This window comes from Montipora capricornis, chromosome 13 (genome assembly GCF_036669925.1).
Source record: "Montipora capricornis isolate CH-2021 chromosome 13, ASM3666992v2, whole genome shotgun sequence".
Lineage (NCBI taxonomy): Eukaryota > Metazoa > Cnidaria > Anthozoa > Scleractinia > Acroporidae > Montipora > Montipora capricornis.
The window spans coordinates 36444942-36459941 of NC_090895.1; the positions used below are offsets into that span (position 1 = coordinate 36444942).

The 15000-nt window shown below is 39.3% G+C and overlaps 1 protein-coding gene and 1 pseudogene across 2 annotated transcripts in view; both read right to left on the reverse strand.

Moving 5' to 3' along the window:
* Positions 1 to 14217, reverse strand: part of LOC138029253 (adhesion G protein-coupled receptor L1-like) — a 15951-nt gene extending 1734 nt beyond the window's left edge. Inside the window, exons 1-14 of one of the 2 annotated variants that reach the window (XM_068876966.1) lie at positions 13797 to 14160; positions 7920 to 8019; positions 6559 to 6709; positions 6153 to 6222; positions 5703 to 5778; positions 4979 to 5073; positions 4154 to 4289; positions 3862 to 3903; positions 3309 to 3416; positions 3027 to 3113; positions 2472 to 2744; positions 1854 to 1970; positions 1558 to 1770; positions 474 to 581 (exon numbers count right to left, since the gene is read on the reverse strand). In XM_068876966.1, coding sequence (XP_068733067.1) covers positions 474 to 581; positions 1558 to 1770; positions 1854 to 1970; positions 2472 to 2744; positions 3027 to 3113; positions 3309 to 3416; positions 3862 to 3903; positions 4154 to 4289; positions 4979 to 5073; positions 5703 to 5778; positions 6153 to 6222; positions 6559 to 6709; positions 7920 to 8019; positions 13797 to 13906 — 1686 coding nt within the window. In that variant the 5' untranslated portion in view covers positions 13907 to 14160. Of the gene's footprint in view, positions 1 to 473; positions 582 to 1557; positions 1771 to 1853; positions 1971 to 2471; positions 2745 to 3026; positions 3114 to 3308; positions 3417 to 3861; positions 3904 to 4153; positions 4290 to 4978; positions 5074 to 5702; positions 5779 to 6152; positions 6223 to 6558; positions 6710 to 7919; positions 8020 to 13796 lie in introns of both variants that reach the window. The other variant, XM_068876967.1, reaches the window with a different exon arrangement.
* Positions 9425 to 11156, reverse strand: LOC138029973 (uncharacterized; annotated as a pseudogene).
* Positions 14218 to 15000: the final 783 nt, after the last annotated feature.

The following is a 15000-nucleotide window of genomic DNA, read 5'->3' on the forward strand; positions in this document are numbered from 1 at the left end:
TCCTCTTCCTCTCATAAATTGAACCAAATATTACATGTGTGCACACAGCACTCTTTTCTTAAAGGTCTGGGACAACAGACCTAATCGGTTAACTCAATGTTGTACCCAATTCAAATCTCCCTGGATTAAGAGTCTTTGTGTATTGTATTTGCATGATAATGTAGCATTCATATTTAAATGATATGGAAATACCTGGCACAAAACGTTTTATTCCCAAAGGGTTTAAATTGGGAACAACCTTGAGTTAGCCGATTAGGTCTATTATTGTACTGTCTGAGTGAATCTGTTTATTTTGTCAAACCATCTTTGGATGGTGGTCTTCAAAAAAGCACTAAAACGGATAATTCGTCCAACAAAGACTTTCGTCTTCATAGCTTTTGAACTTAAAATTAGTTTCACGTTGTTTCTTTTAAACCAAAGAACGTTCAATGACCAGAATCTAAGCATATTTCAAACTTAATTAATTGATTTACCTCAGCAGAAAGTTTTCTGCCATCCCTTCCGGCGCCAGTGCCATACAAACTGGAGACAGACGGCCTATGAGGCTTCATGTATACTGGGTTGGAAAACAAGCTCTCGAGCTGAAACAAACCAGGCGCAAAGTTTACAAGACTTCTTATTGCTATCAAGCTATCGTGCTTTGATTTTCCGGATGTTACGATGTAAACCAGAGCCGATGTCAAGCCAAAAGTTACGTTTTGTCTTTTTCCGAAGAAGCAGCTTTGTTAGTTTCTTTAGGAAATCGTTATTCCTTTAATTAGTTAAGTCAAGTCCCGGGAGTCAAGTATTTGCGAAAATTTTTATTTGAAAGAGTTAAGTCAGGGGCACCCAACGAGAACGTAGTTCAAAACCACTTAAACAGAGCATTATTAAACGTATTTTAATATTTAAACGGTAGATATAGGCATATTTTTATCCCCTAAAAAGTTTTCATCTGTTCGGATTTCCTAGCTGAAAGTCTAGTGATCCGAAAATTCTAGGTATCAAAACTTACCATTTCGAAAATTTTAGCCAGAAAAAAGGCTCCCGAAAATTCTAGGTGACCTTTTTAGGGTAAAAATCCGTTAAAAATGGGCAATTATACCATTTTTCAGATGTTCGAAAATCTTAGGAGAGGCAGGCAAGCAAGAAATTTTACAACAAATATTCCGAAAATTCTAGATCTCAAATCGTCCTCCGAACAGATATTTTCCGAAAATTGACGTTGGGTGCCCCTGTTAAGTGCAGTTTCAGTGGTTTTGGCATGCTGCCGTTTTGTTTCACGTCATCTGTTTCTTACAGTGTACTATAGTTACACCGGATGGAGGTTAGACTGAAAACTTGACGAATTTACTTAAAATATGAAGGTGATCTATCAAGCCTAGTGTTAATGGCTTTTCATTGTTAACTTGGCCCGAGTTGCTCAAGGCATGGTTAGCGCTAACCAGCATTAAACACCATGGAAACCTCTTGGTTTTATTACCTCTTAAAATTAACCGCAACGGTTACTACAAACTTCGAGAAACCGTTCCCTGGCTGATAAAATTAACCAATGGTTTGAATGCGTTGCTAACCCACCTCGTTCAACGAAGAGCCCAGGGTCGTCCGGGAAGTCTTCCTTGCCTTTCTTTCTGATGATGCTGTGGAAGCGGAGGACTGAACACTGAGTTTACGAGAATCGGAATGTATGACGACGTGACTGGAGTCGAGGTTTCTGCGCTCACCTTTCGGCTTATCGAGATTTGGTGGGATCGCAGGTTCACTGTGTGATTCCTTAACGTTTTCATGAACCTGCGATCAAAAGAGCACGTCAGACTTTTCCTTTTTTGGAAAGAACATCGAAGCAGCAGAACTCAACTATGAAAACAACTTACTATTAAGCGCGCTGTTAGCGCCGAGTGCGACGATGGCTTATTTATGATGCTGTCAACAGGGGATGTTCTACGGCTGTGTAAACTTGTTACTGTCACTGATTTACTTAGTCCGTCAGCCTTAAAAGAAAACCATCATTAAAAACATGAAAAATGACATGAAACAAAATCAAGATTAGTTAGTCACCAGGCTCTCAACATTTCCGAGATCACCCAAATATCATGGCGGGACAAAAACGCCGTGTTAGCCCAAATCACCACATTTGGAAAAAAAAAACCAATAGACATCCAATTGTTAACAATGGTTTGTGCTCTATGCGTGGGCTAGCATGAATTATTAGTCCATGGGCGTTAGGTTAAGTTACCTCTCTTTTGAAATATTTCCCTTAATTTATTAACATCGTAGATAGTATCATTTTTTGGTTCTTTGGCCATTTCAGCTTGATAAGAAATAACACTCAGATTGCGATTATAAATATACTGTATTGCATAGTTAACTTAACGTTTTGAATGCCTTAAAGCCCTGGATTGGCAATTCAAATGGGACAAGCAAATTATAACACAAAACGGCGAGAGTATGACTGAGTGAGGAACTGCGGAACAACTGCCAGATCACTGTACCTCCCTTATGGGTCTTTTACCAATGAGCTCTGACGGTAAGCTTTTGCGCTGCGGTAGTTTGGCGAATTTTTCAAATTCAGATATATGTGGTTCTGGTGTTCCTGGCAGACTGGGATATAGAGCGTCATGATCTGGTTTAGTGGGTCGTCGGCTTTCATTTGTGCTCTTTTGCTCTGCTCGCTGTTGTTGTTCATTCTTTGCGGTCACTGAGACCTCCGCTGACCATTGCTCCCCTTTTAGCCAGGTGGTCTGACGTCTGAAGGAAATCTCTGTCTGCCAAACAAAATTATTTTACCGGCAATCAATCAAGACCACGACAGTACAACTTCTCTATGCCTAGACATTTTCACAGCCTAACAATTTAAAAACTTGAGGAATCTTAGCGCACGATTTACCATTCTCCTTGGGTAATATTTTCTTATGCCAGGCTGATGATTGGTTCGGGGAAATCGAACTTAATTAAAATAACTCGGCCTGTGGAAAGTGGTCGGCAAAGATATAGTGACAGTCGTGAGGTAACAAAAGGTTCAAGTCCTTTTTTTGTTTGGGGCTCACCTGTGAACTGATTTGTTTTCCTACTGATATAAGGGGAAGGTTTTCATTTGCATGGCGCCTGCTGCTAATCTTCCTGCGAGACTCTACCTAGAAGGGACGGATAACCTCCAACTCGTTAGCATGGAAATTAGATTAAACATCTCTCCCATTTCGTGAGTGCGTCCAGACATTTTGTGCGCGCAGGTTTGAGTATGAACAGTTGACCTCTTTTCTTGTAAGCACAGGGAGCCAGTGAATAATCGACCAAAGAAAGGGATACTTTATTAGATAATTGGATCTTACCAATGAGTCCTGCCCGTGCGCTTTGTCTCGATTACTGCGCTCACTGTCGGTGAAACATCCGTTTTCGTGACTGCAGCGATGTATTCCAGGTTGGTAATATCCTTTTGTCTGCAAAGAAATACCCCAGCTCTAGATTCAATAACAGTATTTGTGCGTAGAAATTCTATGGTAGGAACTCAAGGGCCGGAATCAAAGATGATGTTTGCACTATGATCCTTTTAAATTGTTAGCTAATGATGTCTAGGAGTGAATGGTCTCCATTTCCTTGTTTCCGGCTTGAAAAAGGAAGTTCATTGGCTCGATTGTTATCACTGTCTTCACCACATCATTGTATCAACGTCATCTACTTATGGTCATCTTTATCATCAACATTATCAACATTATAGTTATCGACATCAACATCGTCGTCTTCATCATCGTAGCGTACGTCATTGTCGTAGTCTACGTCATCATCGCAACCTACGTCATCCAAGTCATCATCGTTCTCGTCATCGTCATAATCATCAATGACATCCACATAAGAAATGACAAGAGAAAGGGAACAGGAACTCACATCAACGATAAAAACGCAGTGGAAGAAGAACAAAAATAATCCCTGAAATAAAAAAAAAAAGTTTGTTGTAGACCGGTTTAAATTTTAAGAGTAAGTTGTTCGCAGCATGTGACAAGACATTTTTAAATGCGTGTTCTTTGCCGTTCAAAACACGTTTATTCCGAAATGAATGGCCCGTATTTTGTTTCCGAAATGTTTTTTTTTATTAATTAATGACCGGTGAGCATGTCTGACTTGAACTGAAGGTGCCACTTGTATGTGAACGTTGAGAAGGGTAAAGACACAAACCCACCTGCAGTCCATTGATGAGTCCAAAAATGAGGTGATAACGAATATTATTCTGACCATCATCGTAGAAAGAGAGAAGACCAAACAACCAACCCAGACAGAGACTTAATAACAAGATACTGTTGGTCTTTAGGTTGTACCTATGAACGCAGGAAGATCATTCAATGCTTTGAAACAAAGTTTTTAGCTGGACCAGAGTGTTTTCTCTCATTTCATTAGTACAAGACAGAGCGACAGCCTAAGGCAAGTAATGAAAGAAGGTACGGTTTTCAAACGGTGACTATGTAGATGCAGTACTTTGTTTACTGTAACTTTCACCACAACTGTGGTGGGGGTCGCACAACAGAGCGAGGCTCCAAATTAAGTGCGCCCTTTTTACTCTCCCAACCATGATATATCACAGGAGATAGACCACAACACCGGGAACTACATGCCCTACTCTTTACGACAAGTGTGCGGGTTCTTTTACGTCCCACAGGATTATGAACATTGAAGGGTTGTGAGACGGGACCTCCGGCTTATCGTCATTATCCGAGAAGACTAGAGAGTCTAACCATTTGCAGATGTAATTACAAAGGCAGCACTTTCTCCTCAGTTATTTAAAGACCCTGAGTGGTGGTCCGGCCGGAGTTGAACTCACGATCTCCCGCGTGACAGCCCGGTGCTCAACCAACTGAGCCACCGGTGCGCGGTGCACTTATATTTGAAAGACATCTCAGTTGAAATATAAGCGCTACACCGTCTGCCAACGTTTGGAAAAATGTACCCTTGAATCTCTATCAAATTCAAAATGCTGTTTATCGGTCATTATAAATCAACAATTTATTACCTTGTAGACCGTCTTTCTAGGACAGCTCTAGCACAGATGTCATAAGAAGGTTGCCGTAAGTTGTGAAGAGTCAAGCTCAAAATTATGAAATTGACCTAAAGAAATAAGACATTATAAATCTTCGAGGGTGAAACCCCAGTTAAGCATTGCATGTTGGCCAATATATTATTAACATTAATAATATTGTTTCCATACATATTACGCCAAAACTCGGTTTGTATTTAGAGGCAGTGGACCACATTTCACCAACAGAGAGATTTAGCATCGGGTGTACGGTGATGTTAGGCTAAAACTGATAAATGGAAGAAACTTGTTTGATAGGAGCTCATTTCTTGATTTTTAACTGAAGCTATCAAGTAACTTCTCAAAAGAGAGACACAAGCGAGAATAAGAGAACTTTCATGCTTTTATCACGAGCAACAGTCTTTCGTAATAATTATATTATTAAAAACTGAACTACGGAAAAAAATTCAACGCGGAGTGGTTTGAATGGTCTTGAACTCTGGATGTCGAGATCTCAAGGCAAGCTCCCTAACCACTGGGAAGCACTCGCGGCCCAGTACATGCGAAACAATTTGTTTTGTTTTATTAAATGCTGCTGATCGGCCCGTGAGTGAGAACATTTTCTTCAGTAAACATAGGATATGCTGCTATAAATAACACTGAGGCGTTTTTAATTAAGCACAGTCTAGGTTAACTAAGAAAAGGTACAACATGAACTCACTGTAGCTGTTAGCATACAGGGGATAACAAATATCCATACAATATGATCTGAAGGCCAGCAAGAGTAGAGAGATAATCTGGGAAGAAACAAAACATACAGTTTGGTTCTTTGATCTTGTTTGCTGGATGAGGTTGGAAAAAAAAAGCGAAAATCAGCAAGCAATCGATGTCATTTGAATGCAAAGATATCGCACAAAAATCAAGTCCAAACCATTCCGTGCGCTTGGTCTAGCATGGTCGTCTCCAGCGAGTAACGTTTCGGTTTCCGAGAACCTATTCTTTGTACTCGAAAAACCTCATTATATCCAGAAAGTTTATCCTCAGCCGGACCATGAAAATGCAAAATGGTTTCATGTGACTTTGGTTTTTCTAGTTGAAAAACCGTCACACACAGCCATGTTTCGACAGGTTCAAAGATATTAGAAACGAACCGGCCAAACTGTGTACTCACTCTCGGCTTCTCTGTTTTTCCAAGGCAAATCCAATAGCTAAAGACATTCCCAATACGATCATCGGAAGGCCTGCAAAAAATCAACGACAAGCGAATAGTCTAAATTTAAGAGCTATAGGACAAAAGTAAATAGAATGGAAAAAAAATTAAAACAAATTTTAAACATGTGTAGACGGCTCTATGCGAGCGAAAACGCGCCCAATGTTTCGGTTTAAGCTTCTTCTTTTTTTCCTCTGATTGGTTCAAAACGTTGGGCGAGGTTTTGAAAAAACCAATCAGAACACTATTTTAAACATGCACAGACGGTACAAAGAGCGGGAAAAAGCAAGTGGACCAATTCAAGCTTGTTCTTGTTTTGTCCTCTAATTGGTCTCTGCGAGGTGGCCATTGTTAAACTGAAACTCACCCCATCCGAATAAAAGATAGTAAACATTCTTCCTGAAAGGATGTGAGCTGTTGGTTTGATTGAAGTAGATGTGTAAACTATCCAGTAAGCACCACATGAAACATGATGTAACTGTGAAATGGAGAATAACTGACATCGCTTCACATCCCTCCTAGAAAAAAAGTGTCATTTAATGATTTAATGATATCTTGTAAAGAGATGAAATGTCATTAGATGACGAGGAGGAGAACTCTCAACGAGGGGTGGCTATTTATACCTAGGTGTATTTTCCCATTGAAAGGTGACATAAGCTAGGAGAAACCTGAGAACGCTAGGAAAACATTCGGAGCAGAGTATAGAACGAGGCTACTCGTGGAAATAAGTAAAAGAGAATTCTTTCCACTTTAGTGGGAGACGAATGCTGTCACCACCGATAAATTCCTACTTCCAGTAAAGCTAGAATGCGGGTATTTCAATGACAAGACAAGTACAAGACAAGACATGAAAAGGCAGGAGGTCGACCGCACTTAAACGCAACCCGAAGGTTAATTTTTCGATGGCTTTCTACCATCATTACGGTAGAGGTGCGCTCCACTCCTAATCTGTAGCACCAGACTTCGAACCCAGACTCTCTTTCTATACTTCTCCCTTGTAGAGGAGTTGAGAGGGAGCCTGGGTTCGAGGTTGTGCTCGCACACGACAACGGCGACGGCAGCGAGAACGTCACGAATTTGCATATTTAGTGGATAAAAACAATAGCTTTGCACGCCCTGCACGTGCGTTTTTCACTTTTGTCCATTTCTTTGCCGTCGTCAGCAAAACAACAACGTGAAATAGCCAAGTTTTTGGTTTTATGAAGAACGTCAGCACTTGAGGATAAATTTTCAATTTCTCTCCTAAAATGGAGTGCCGTTCCGACTGGTGTAATCTTTGAGTATTTACCTCACCCTTGTCATCGTAAAAACGTTGAAATAGTCACGAAGCGATTAAAATAACGCAAATTTATATTTTGAGATGACGTTCTCGTTGCCGTCGCCGTTGTCGTTGCTTAAGCTCCCTAATTTAAAACCCGGAGCGCTAGAGTGCAGCCGTTCGCTGACGATATCTACTACTATTTCGTAGATGCAATCTACCCGACCAAGGTAACGCTAACGCTTCTTAGGTCATGTTAAGGTAAAATTCCTACAGTAAAGACGTTTCTAGATCTGATCAGCTCTCTTGCACTCCGTAAACGCCAATCGAGTTTATTGCGCGGCCAGTGGAGGCGGGTGTTTGCTGAGGCATTTTACCTCAGTAAACACGCAAGTGGGACCTCAACTTACAGTTACAGTTCACGTTGTATAGGATGGATTTGGTTTCAACAATGCGCATCGTAAACTGACCTTTTTCACATAAGCAGCGACGCTGACAAGTAGAGCGATTTGCGTGAATCCCACAGCTAAAGTCAAGTTCTGCTTTATAATGAACGGTTCAGTACGGGGTCTAGGTATTCAATAAAATGACAATCATTTACAAATTCTTGTTCTTTTAAATAATGACTTGCTAGTGCGTGAGCCCGCATTTTTGTTCGCAGCCCTCCAAAATTTCAGAGAAACAGATGCGTATTCCTTTTGTCTTACATTGAAAGTTCAACATAAGCTTCTTAAAAAGTATGAACTTTTGTTGGAAGCTTACCCCTGTGCAGATTTCATGAGAACCGTGGATTCTCTCGTTAATCTTCAGGCGTGTCTTGTAGGTAGAGTTAACAAACCTATGAAATTGAGCGGGTCGCACATTCAACGCGCTCATTTTCGTTATCAAGGTCTGATGTCCTTCCTTTGTCATTAGTTTCGAGGTATTTTTAAAACGTGAAAAAAAAAAAACAGTCATATTTCTTTGATCTCATAAGCGATATCCTCGATCCTGCGTTTGCACAATGAGGAGAGTTAAGCACGTGATCAGCAGTTTTAAATTAAGATTACGTTTGACCATTCCGTGACAGAGTCCTTAGCAACAAGCCACGTTTTTTTTAAGTGAGCTACTTAAGGCCATAAGCTTTCAGGACGGCTATCAGAAGCCAACTTCAGAGATCAATGTGAGGATTAAATGATCATAATTTGAAAAGTATAAACCGAGGATCACTTCTCCATTTCGTCTATAACCCGCATTTCTAATATACACATTTATTCAGCATCGAATCATTTCACGGGAACACAGGATCCCAACAAATTGACCTGCTCCCAACTGAGTGGCTTCATAGCTCAGTTGGTAGAACATTACACAGGCATCGCACCGGACATCAGCTGGGTTCGAACCCAGCTGAAACCACCTGAATTTTTCAAGTGTCTTTAAAGGGCCACTGTCAAGCTAAATTTGCTGTATTTAGGTCAAAACCGTGATTGGGTGAAAATCTAAATTAGTGACTTTAGTTCACACGTAGAACATTCCTGACAACCCACTGACAAGATATGAAATATAATTATTGGACAAAGAGCTATTTGTTTTTAATTTTTGGCGACTTTCTGCGGACACCATCTCCAGACTTGAAAAAACTGGCCAGTTTTTTCAAGTTTCAATCCGTTTCCATCCTTTGCTATTTTCATCCGTGGATGCAAATAGCAAAGAATAGCTTCAGTACACTTCAATGGTTCTTGGCAACAAAACTACACCATTCTTTTTTGGTCTTGATTGATGCAAACACGTGGTTTTAAGTTTGATTGAAATACTGAATAAAGCAAAATGATGTCTCTTCTGAAGTGCTGGTCACTGCAATTGATGTAAAATGTAATTTTACCTAACAAATAAATACAAATCAGGGGAAAACGCTTAATATAGTGACGGACTTCCTGGAGGAGGGACCGGAAACTAGACATTTCAAAGGCCTTTTTCTCTAACTTGTTTGTTCACCGACTTGTTTTTATATTTCTGCTAACCTGTGGTACCGAAGTTCGAGGACTTTTTAATCTACTGGATATCGTCACAGAAATCGAATGCAATGTTCCGGGGGAAAATGGTTAATAATCCACTGGATTACTCAAATCGTATAATTTTCTTAATTTCTTTTTGGCGGTTTTGATTCTTTCATCTACGCCCATTGCAGCAAACCGCGGACATTGATCTGGCCAGTGAGCGGATGTATGACATAACCAACATCATTTATGCCAGGTTGTATTACCTCTAACGCTGCCTTCGCTTCGCACGTGATGCACTGAACGACTGTTACTTGCACCAGTTCTGAGTGGAGCTGTTGCGCGCATGCGCGATTTCATCTCCACAGTCATCCATTCCATTAGACCTTGAAGCGTGGCAATCTCTTTCCCTCTCGCTCCAGATCTCTAGACCAAACCTTGCGGTCGTCCGCACACATCTTTTGTTCAATAACAGACAGCATGTGACTGTTGTTCATGTCACCGGGAACACCTACTTCCTTTAACGTGTTATGACACCTTTTGACTAAATGCACCAAATCACAAAATCTTGCATCTTCGCCATTTTGCAGTGCACGAAACTTAACTATATCTTGAGTTAAAGTGTCTGAAACAAATCTCGGATCTCCATATATGGAATCTAAATACTCCCACGCGGCCTTGTAATCTGTTCCAATTCCTTTTATCAAATCAAGAGGCTTTCCTTGGAGACATGACCGCAGGAAGGTGATTGCGTCTCGATTTGAGTACTTAGCTTCAATTGCGTGTTTAAAATCTGCTTTAAAAATAACATACTCTCTGACATCTCCGGAAAACTTTGGCAACTTTGGTTTTTCAATCTTGAAATTACAGGAACTACCACTGAGAATTACTGATTGAAGGCTGTCATTATTAACCGTCACCGGAAGACACGTTTTGTTCTGATAACTGAATGGTTGAGGTTCCGATCTCATGTTGTTGGCCATTTTCTTTCAATTTCGTTTTCGTCTTGACCAAACTATCCAAATACAAATTTGCCTTTATTTCCTGCCTTAAAAAGTTTTCTTGACATTCAGACATCGAGTTCTCAGCCTCTTCAAACTGTTCATCATCGTCAATCATTTTGGTGTATTCTTCATGCTTCCTCACTAAATCGCTATATGCTTCTTTGACTTCGTTTAGAGCATCTCTTACCTCATTTTCTGGTCTTTCAACTTCAGGTAGGCTTGACAACTTTTTGCCACATTTTGTAAGAGCTGCTTTCGCGTTCCTTCGTATCTTCTCTGCTTCCTTTAATTCTGTTTCCATTGTTTCACACCACGTGTGTCCAGAACCAATTCTCCCTCGGCCCAACAGTTGACAAGAAATCGGGTTAAAATTTTGCGAATTAGTAAACAACATCTAGACAAAACCGTCAACATTTTTCAAAACGTTCTATCAGACAGTTTTTCAGTTGTTACTAAAATAGACGAAAATCGACGTTTTTGTCATTTGTGAAAAACCTGTTTGGCAGATTTAACTATTTATTTCTCTACATAATTATTTTTTCTCGCTTTCGGAAATCGCGAAATTTTGATGTGGTGTTGTACGGCTGGTTTTCGAGAAAAAAAGCCTTTGAAGTGTCTAGTTTCCAGTCCCCCCTCCAGGAGCTCGGTCACTTTGATTAGCATTTTCCCCTGATTTGCATTTATTTGTTCGGTAAAATTACATTTTACATCAATAGAGTCAATAGACCATATTCGTATTCACGGTATTGGACTGGAACTAGCTTGCAATGGAGGCTAATGCGGGGGAATCTTTTCAAATGCAAATACTTTTTAATATATTCCCCCGCATTGGCCTCCATTGCAAGCTACATTTAGACTAATTGTAGTTCCAGTCCAATACTGAGAATACGAATATGGTCTATTGCAGTGACTAACACTTCAGAAGAGACTTCCTGTTGCTTTAATTTCACAGATTTCAAATCCTTGATCTTTTTCTTCGGAAAACTGTTGTAAGCCGCCTTAAGTGCGATCATCACTTCTCCATTTCGAAAATGTAAACCATCGCACAAAAGTCATAAATTTCAATCGGCCGCTCTCGCAGATGTTAAACAGGGACGGGTTCTCCTACAATTATGGCAAACAAAAAACATCACTTCATTATAGGCACATAGATTTATGACACATTTAAGTCTAATGGACCTTAGTCAGTTCATTGGAAAATGTGAATAAAAGTGAGTATTTTTATGAATAGAAATGAGTAAGTCACGTGATCTTTTCAAGAAAATCACTCGCAGAGCGATTCAGTATTTCGTAAGTCAATATTTAAATCTTCTCTTTTTTTATGTTCGAAATAAATATACAACATTCCTTATTATGCTGTACGAGATAATTCGAACAGCATCGTTCCAACTATCACTTCAGATAATTCTATGGTTTAACTGATGAAATGTGACTGAATGACCAAGTATGGTCACAAGTTGCTGTACTTTCTCTCGCGTGGGAACGGGATCTATTGTGAGTTTGAGTTTTTTTCGATAATTTTTCTTTAGTTGATTCGGTCCATACGTTTAGCATCACTAATAATCTCAAAGAAATAGTCCTTCTCTTATTGAAAGGTTTACTTCTTCAATACTTGAGCAAGAAGTTTGTCTGGTTAAAATAAAGGATCCACCCTTACTTTTGCATTGTAATGCAATTAGGTGAATTTATCCGGCTTCGTGCTCTCAATCCACGTTACTCGTGGCAATCTCTCGATAGTAATTAACCGGCAGTCAGTTATTAAGAAATCAAGCTTTGTTGTGCTTATTTTTATAATTAAAGATATCCCGACAGAAACAGAGGAAGTCGGATGTATTAGCCAACGCATTTAATAGCGAACAACCAAATCGGCTTCTGAAAGTTCCCCGCTATCACACCGCACGACTGTAATATCAGTGTAATATTGTCAACGGATCGATCTGTTCAATTACCGAGTTACCTAAATGTGTTAAATTTCCAGTAAAGTAATGATAAACGAATAAGTGTTTCAAAGAAGATTCTGAATGCTAATCAAGTCAAGCACATTATATATTCAAGCGACCGGTATAAACTACTAAATTATTAAAAAAACACTCTAGAAGGCCTCTCATCAAGTGTCACAGTTGTAACACGAAACATTTTTAGGGCACAATTTAAGGACCAATGGCAGAAAAAATTTTTTTGCCAACTTAGTATTTCCTTTTATTGCTGACTGGAAATGAATGCGAATAAGGAAAAACCCAACAGAAGGCAGAATTGAGAATAAAATTTCATTTGAACAAACAAAGCGACAGTAAAAGAGTTCTTGAGTAATCCTTAAGTGCGTAAAAAATGGCTTTAATAATGGCGAAAATATCGATTACTGTCCGAAGTGTCGCCGTAAATTTCTCAAATCGAACAGGTTGTGAAAAACAGAATATCACCTCCAATTTACCCTCGGGTACTAATCGCACATCTACGAACTGAGTAACGAATTTTAACAGATGACTTACAAAACGCAGGCATGTTCCATAAAGAATTCAATTTAATGACAAACTAATATTATAGTTCAAAACTTCCAGAAGCGATATCCGGATCGGTTAGTCCGGCGACCTCGATTTTGTTGGAAATTAAAGTTGTTTCCCTGCATAATTTCCTTCGCTTATTTTCGATTTCCAATACCCTCTGGGTCGAGTCAGTATTCATAAAGGTGAGGTATTCTCTTTGCGATTAACGTTTTCCTGAATGCGCAAGGGCGAAAAATCGAGTTTCACTGATACTTTGATTGCAGGTGTGTTAAATATCGTTTGGCTAACAAGAACGAAACATTCAGTCACGTTTTACTTTATTTTTAAAATTTTCTTTGCAAATCAATCAAATTTGTGATTCTACTGTTGATTTGAACCGTCTTCGTTAAAAACTCACCTCCACGGGGAAGTAATTAACTTTAAAATGCAACACCTACAGTCAATATATTTACAACCGCTTTGTTGCTGTTGCTATAGCCGGCAACGATCAGCATAAACTTACATCAACTATACAGTTTCGTTTTTACAGTTAGTGATTACAGCTCAAGTCAGCTCAACGGGAGGATACATTTTAGTAACAAGGCAACGCAGGATTTATTAATAATGTATTCGCCAGTTGTCTTTGAGTTTTTTGGTCAATTGAGACGAGAGATGTTCAACGTTTAATATGAAAATGACATTAGCTTGTGGCAGTTGCAGACATTTTCGAGAGCAATATAAGTTAGAGCTAATGCCAAATTCGTAAGCCGGCCTGAATTATGAAACTGAATATTGGTTTATTCTTAAAGCGAGAGCTACTTAGAGAGACTAACTCTAATGTACATGCATGTAAAGTTTACAGTAAACAATGAAAAAGCTATCACCTGAAAAACAAAAAAGCAAGCACAGCAGTAACGCAGAAGAACAGGGATATTCCGCATCCAACAATTCCGGCAGGATTCAAACCAAATTCATCTTTTGTGGCTGTATCCATTCTTTCATTACATCGTGAAATCCAAAGAAGACGACGGTGATGTGTCTTTACGAATGAAGAGACCAGTTTGGCGAAAACCGGAAAATACAGTCGACAATATTGATTCAAAACTTCAAGCACTTCATACTTCAATATATCCGCGGTTTGGTAAAAAAATCAGCCCATCACTGGTTTTAAATCAACCTTTACAAATCGTAGCACTCGGGCTTGAGATCAGACGAATGGGCACCAACCGCTGCTTGTAAGCTGGCGGGCACGCGAAATGAGAAACTTCCCATATCTTGTAAACGTTGCTTAAGGAAGTTTGATTTCGTTCATTTTGTGACCATTTCCCCAATATGGTGATAGCCGCACACAATTGGCTGATGTTTATCGAGCGAGTCACGTGTAATAACAGGTGGATGTTTTTGGGACGTTTTAAAGTAACAAAATCAAGTTTTGTTTGACTTCCAATAAAATATATTGGAGAACAGAGAGCATAAGGAATTATTCACGGTGATATTAAAGGTTTGAACCTTAAAGAGCCGTTTGATAAAAGTATTGAAAAAAGAACATGCGCGTATGTTAACAAACTAAACTGCATCGAAGACAATTCCAACCAGTTGTCAGTGTGGCATTTCAACTCAGAGCACCCACGAGCAAATCTTTCGCCCCAACCAGGAGAATGAAAAAGAAAAAAAGGCACACTTACACAGTTTTTTAAACGTTACAAACATGCAGTGTATTGTTTTTTTTTTTTTTTAATGCTTTGTGTTTTTTTCTTTGATGGAAATACATAAAAATCCCTCCAAGCATAATACAAATTTCGCATAGAAGATTAATTAGTTCATATAGATAGACAGACAGACAGACAGACAGACAGACAGACAGATAGATAGATAGATAGACAGATAGATAGATAGATAGATAGATAGATAGATAGATAGCTTACTTAGGGGCAAAACAAAAAGTTAGGAAAGTGCTGGTCAGACGTATGCTCTTCGTAGACAATGTAGCCTTAGAAGATGCATTAGAAAAATTACTGGTCAGGGCCTAAGAAGCTCCAAAAATTCCCAACCGGTAATCATTCAAAATAAGAGACATTTAGCATAGCG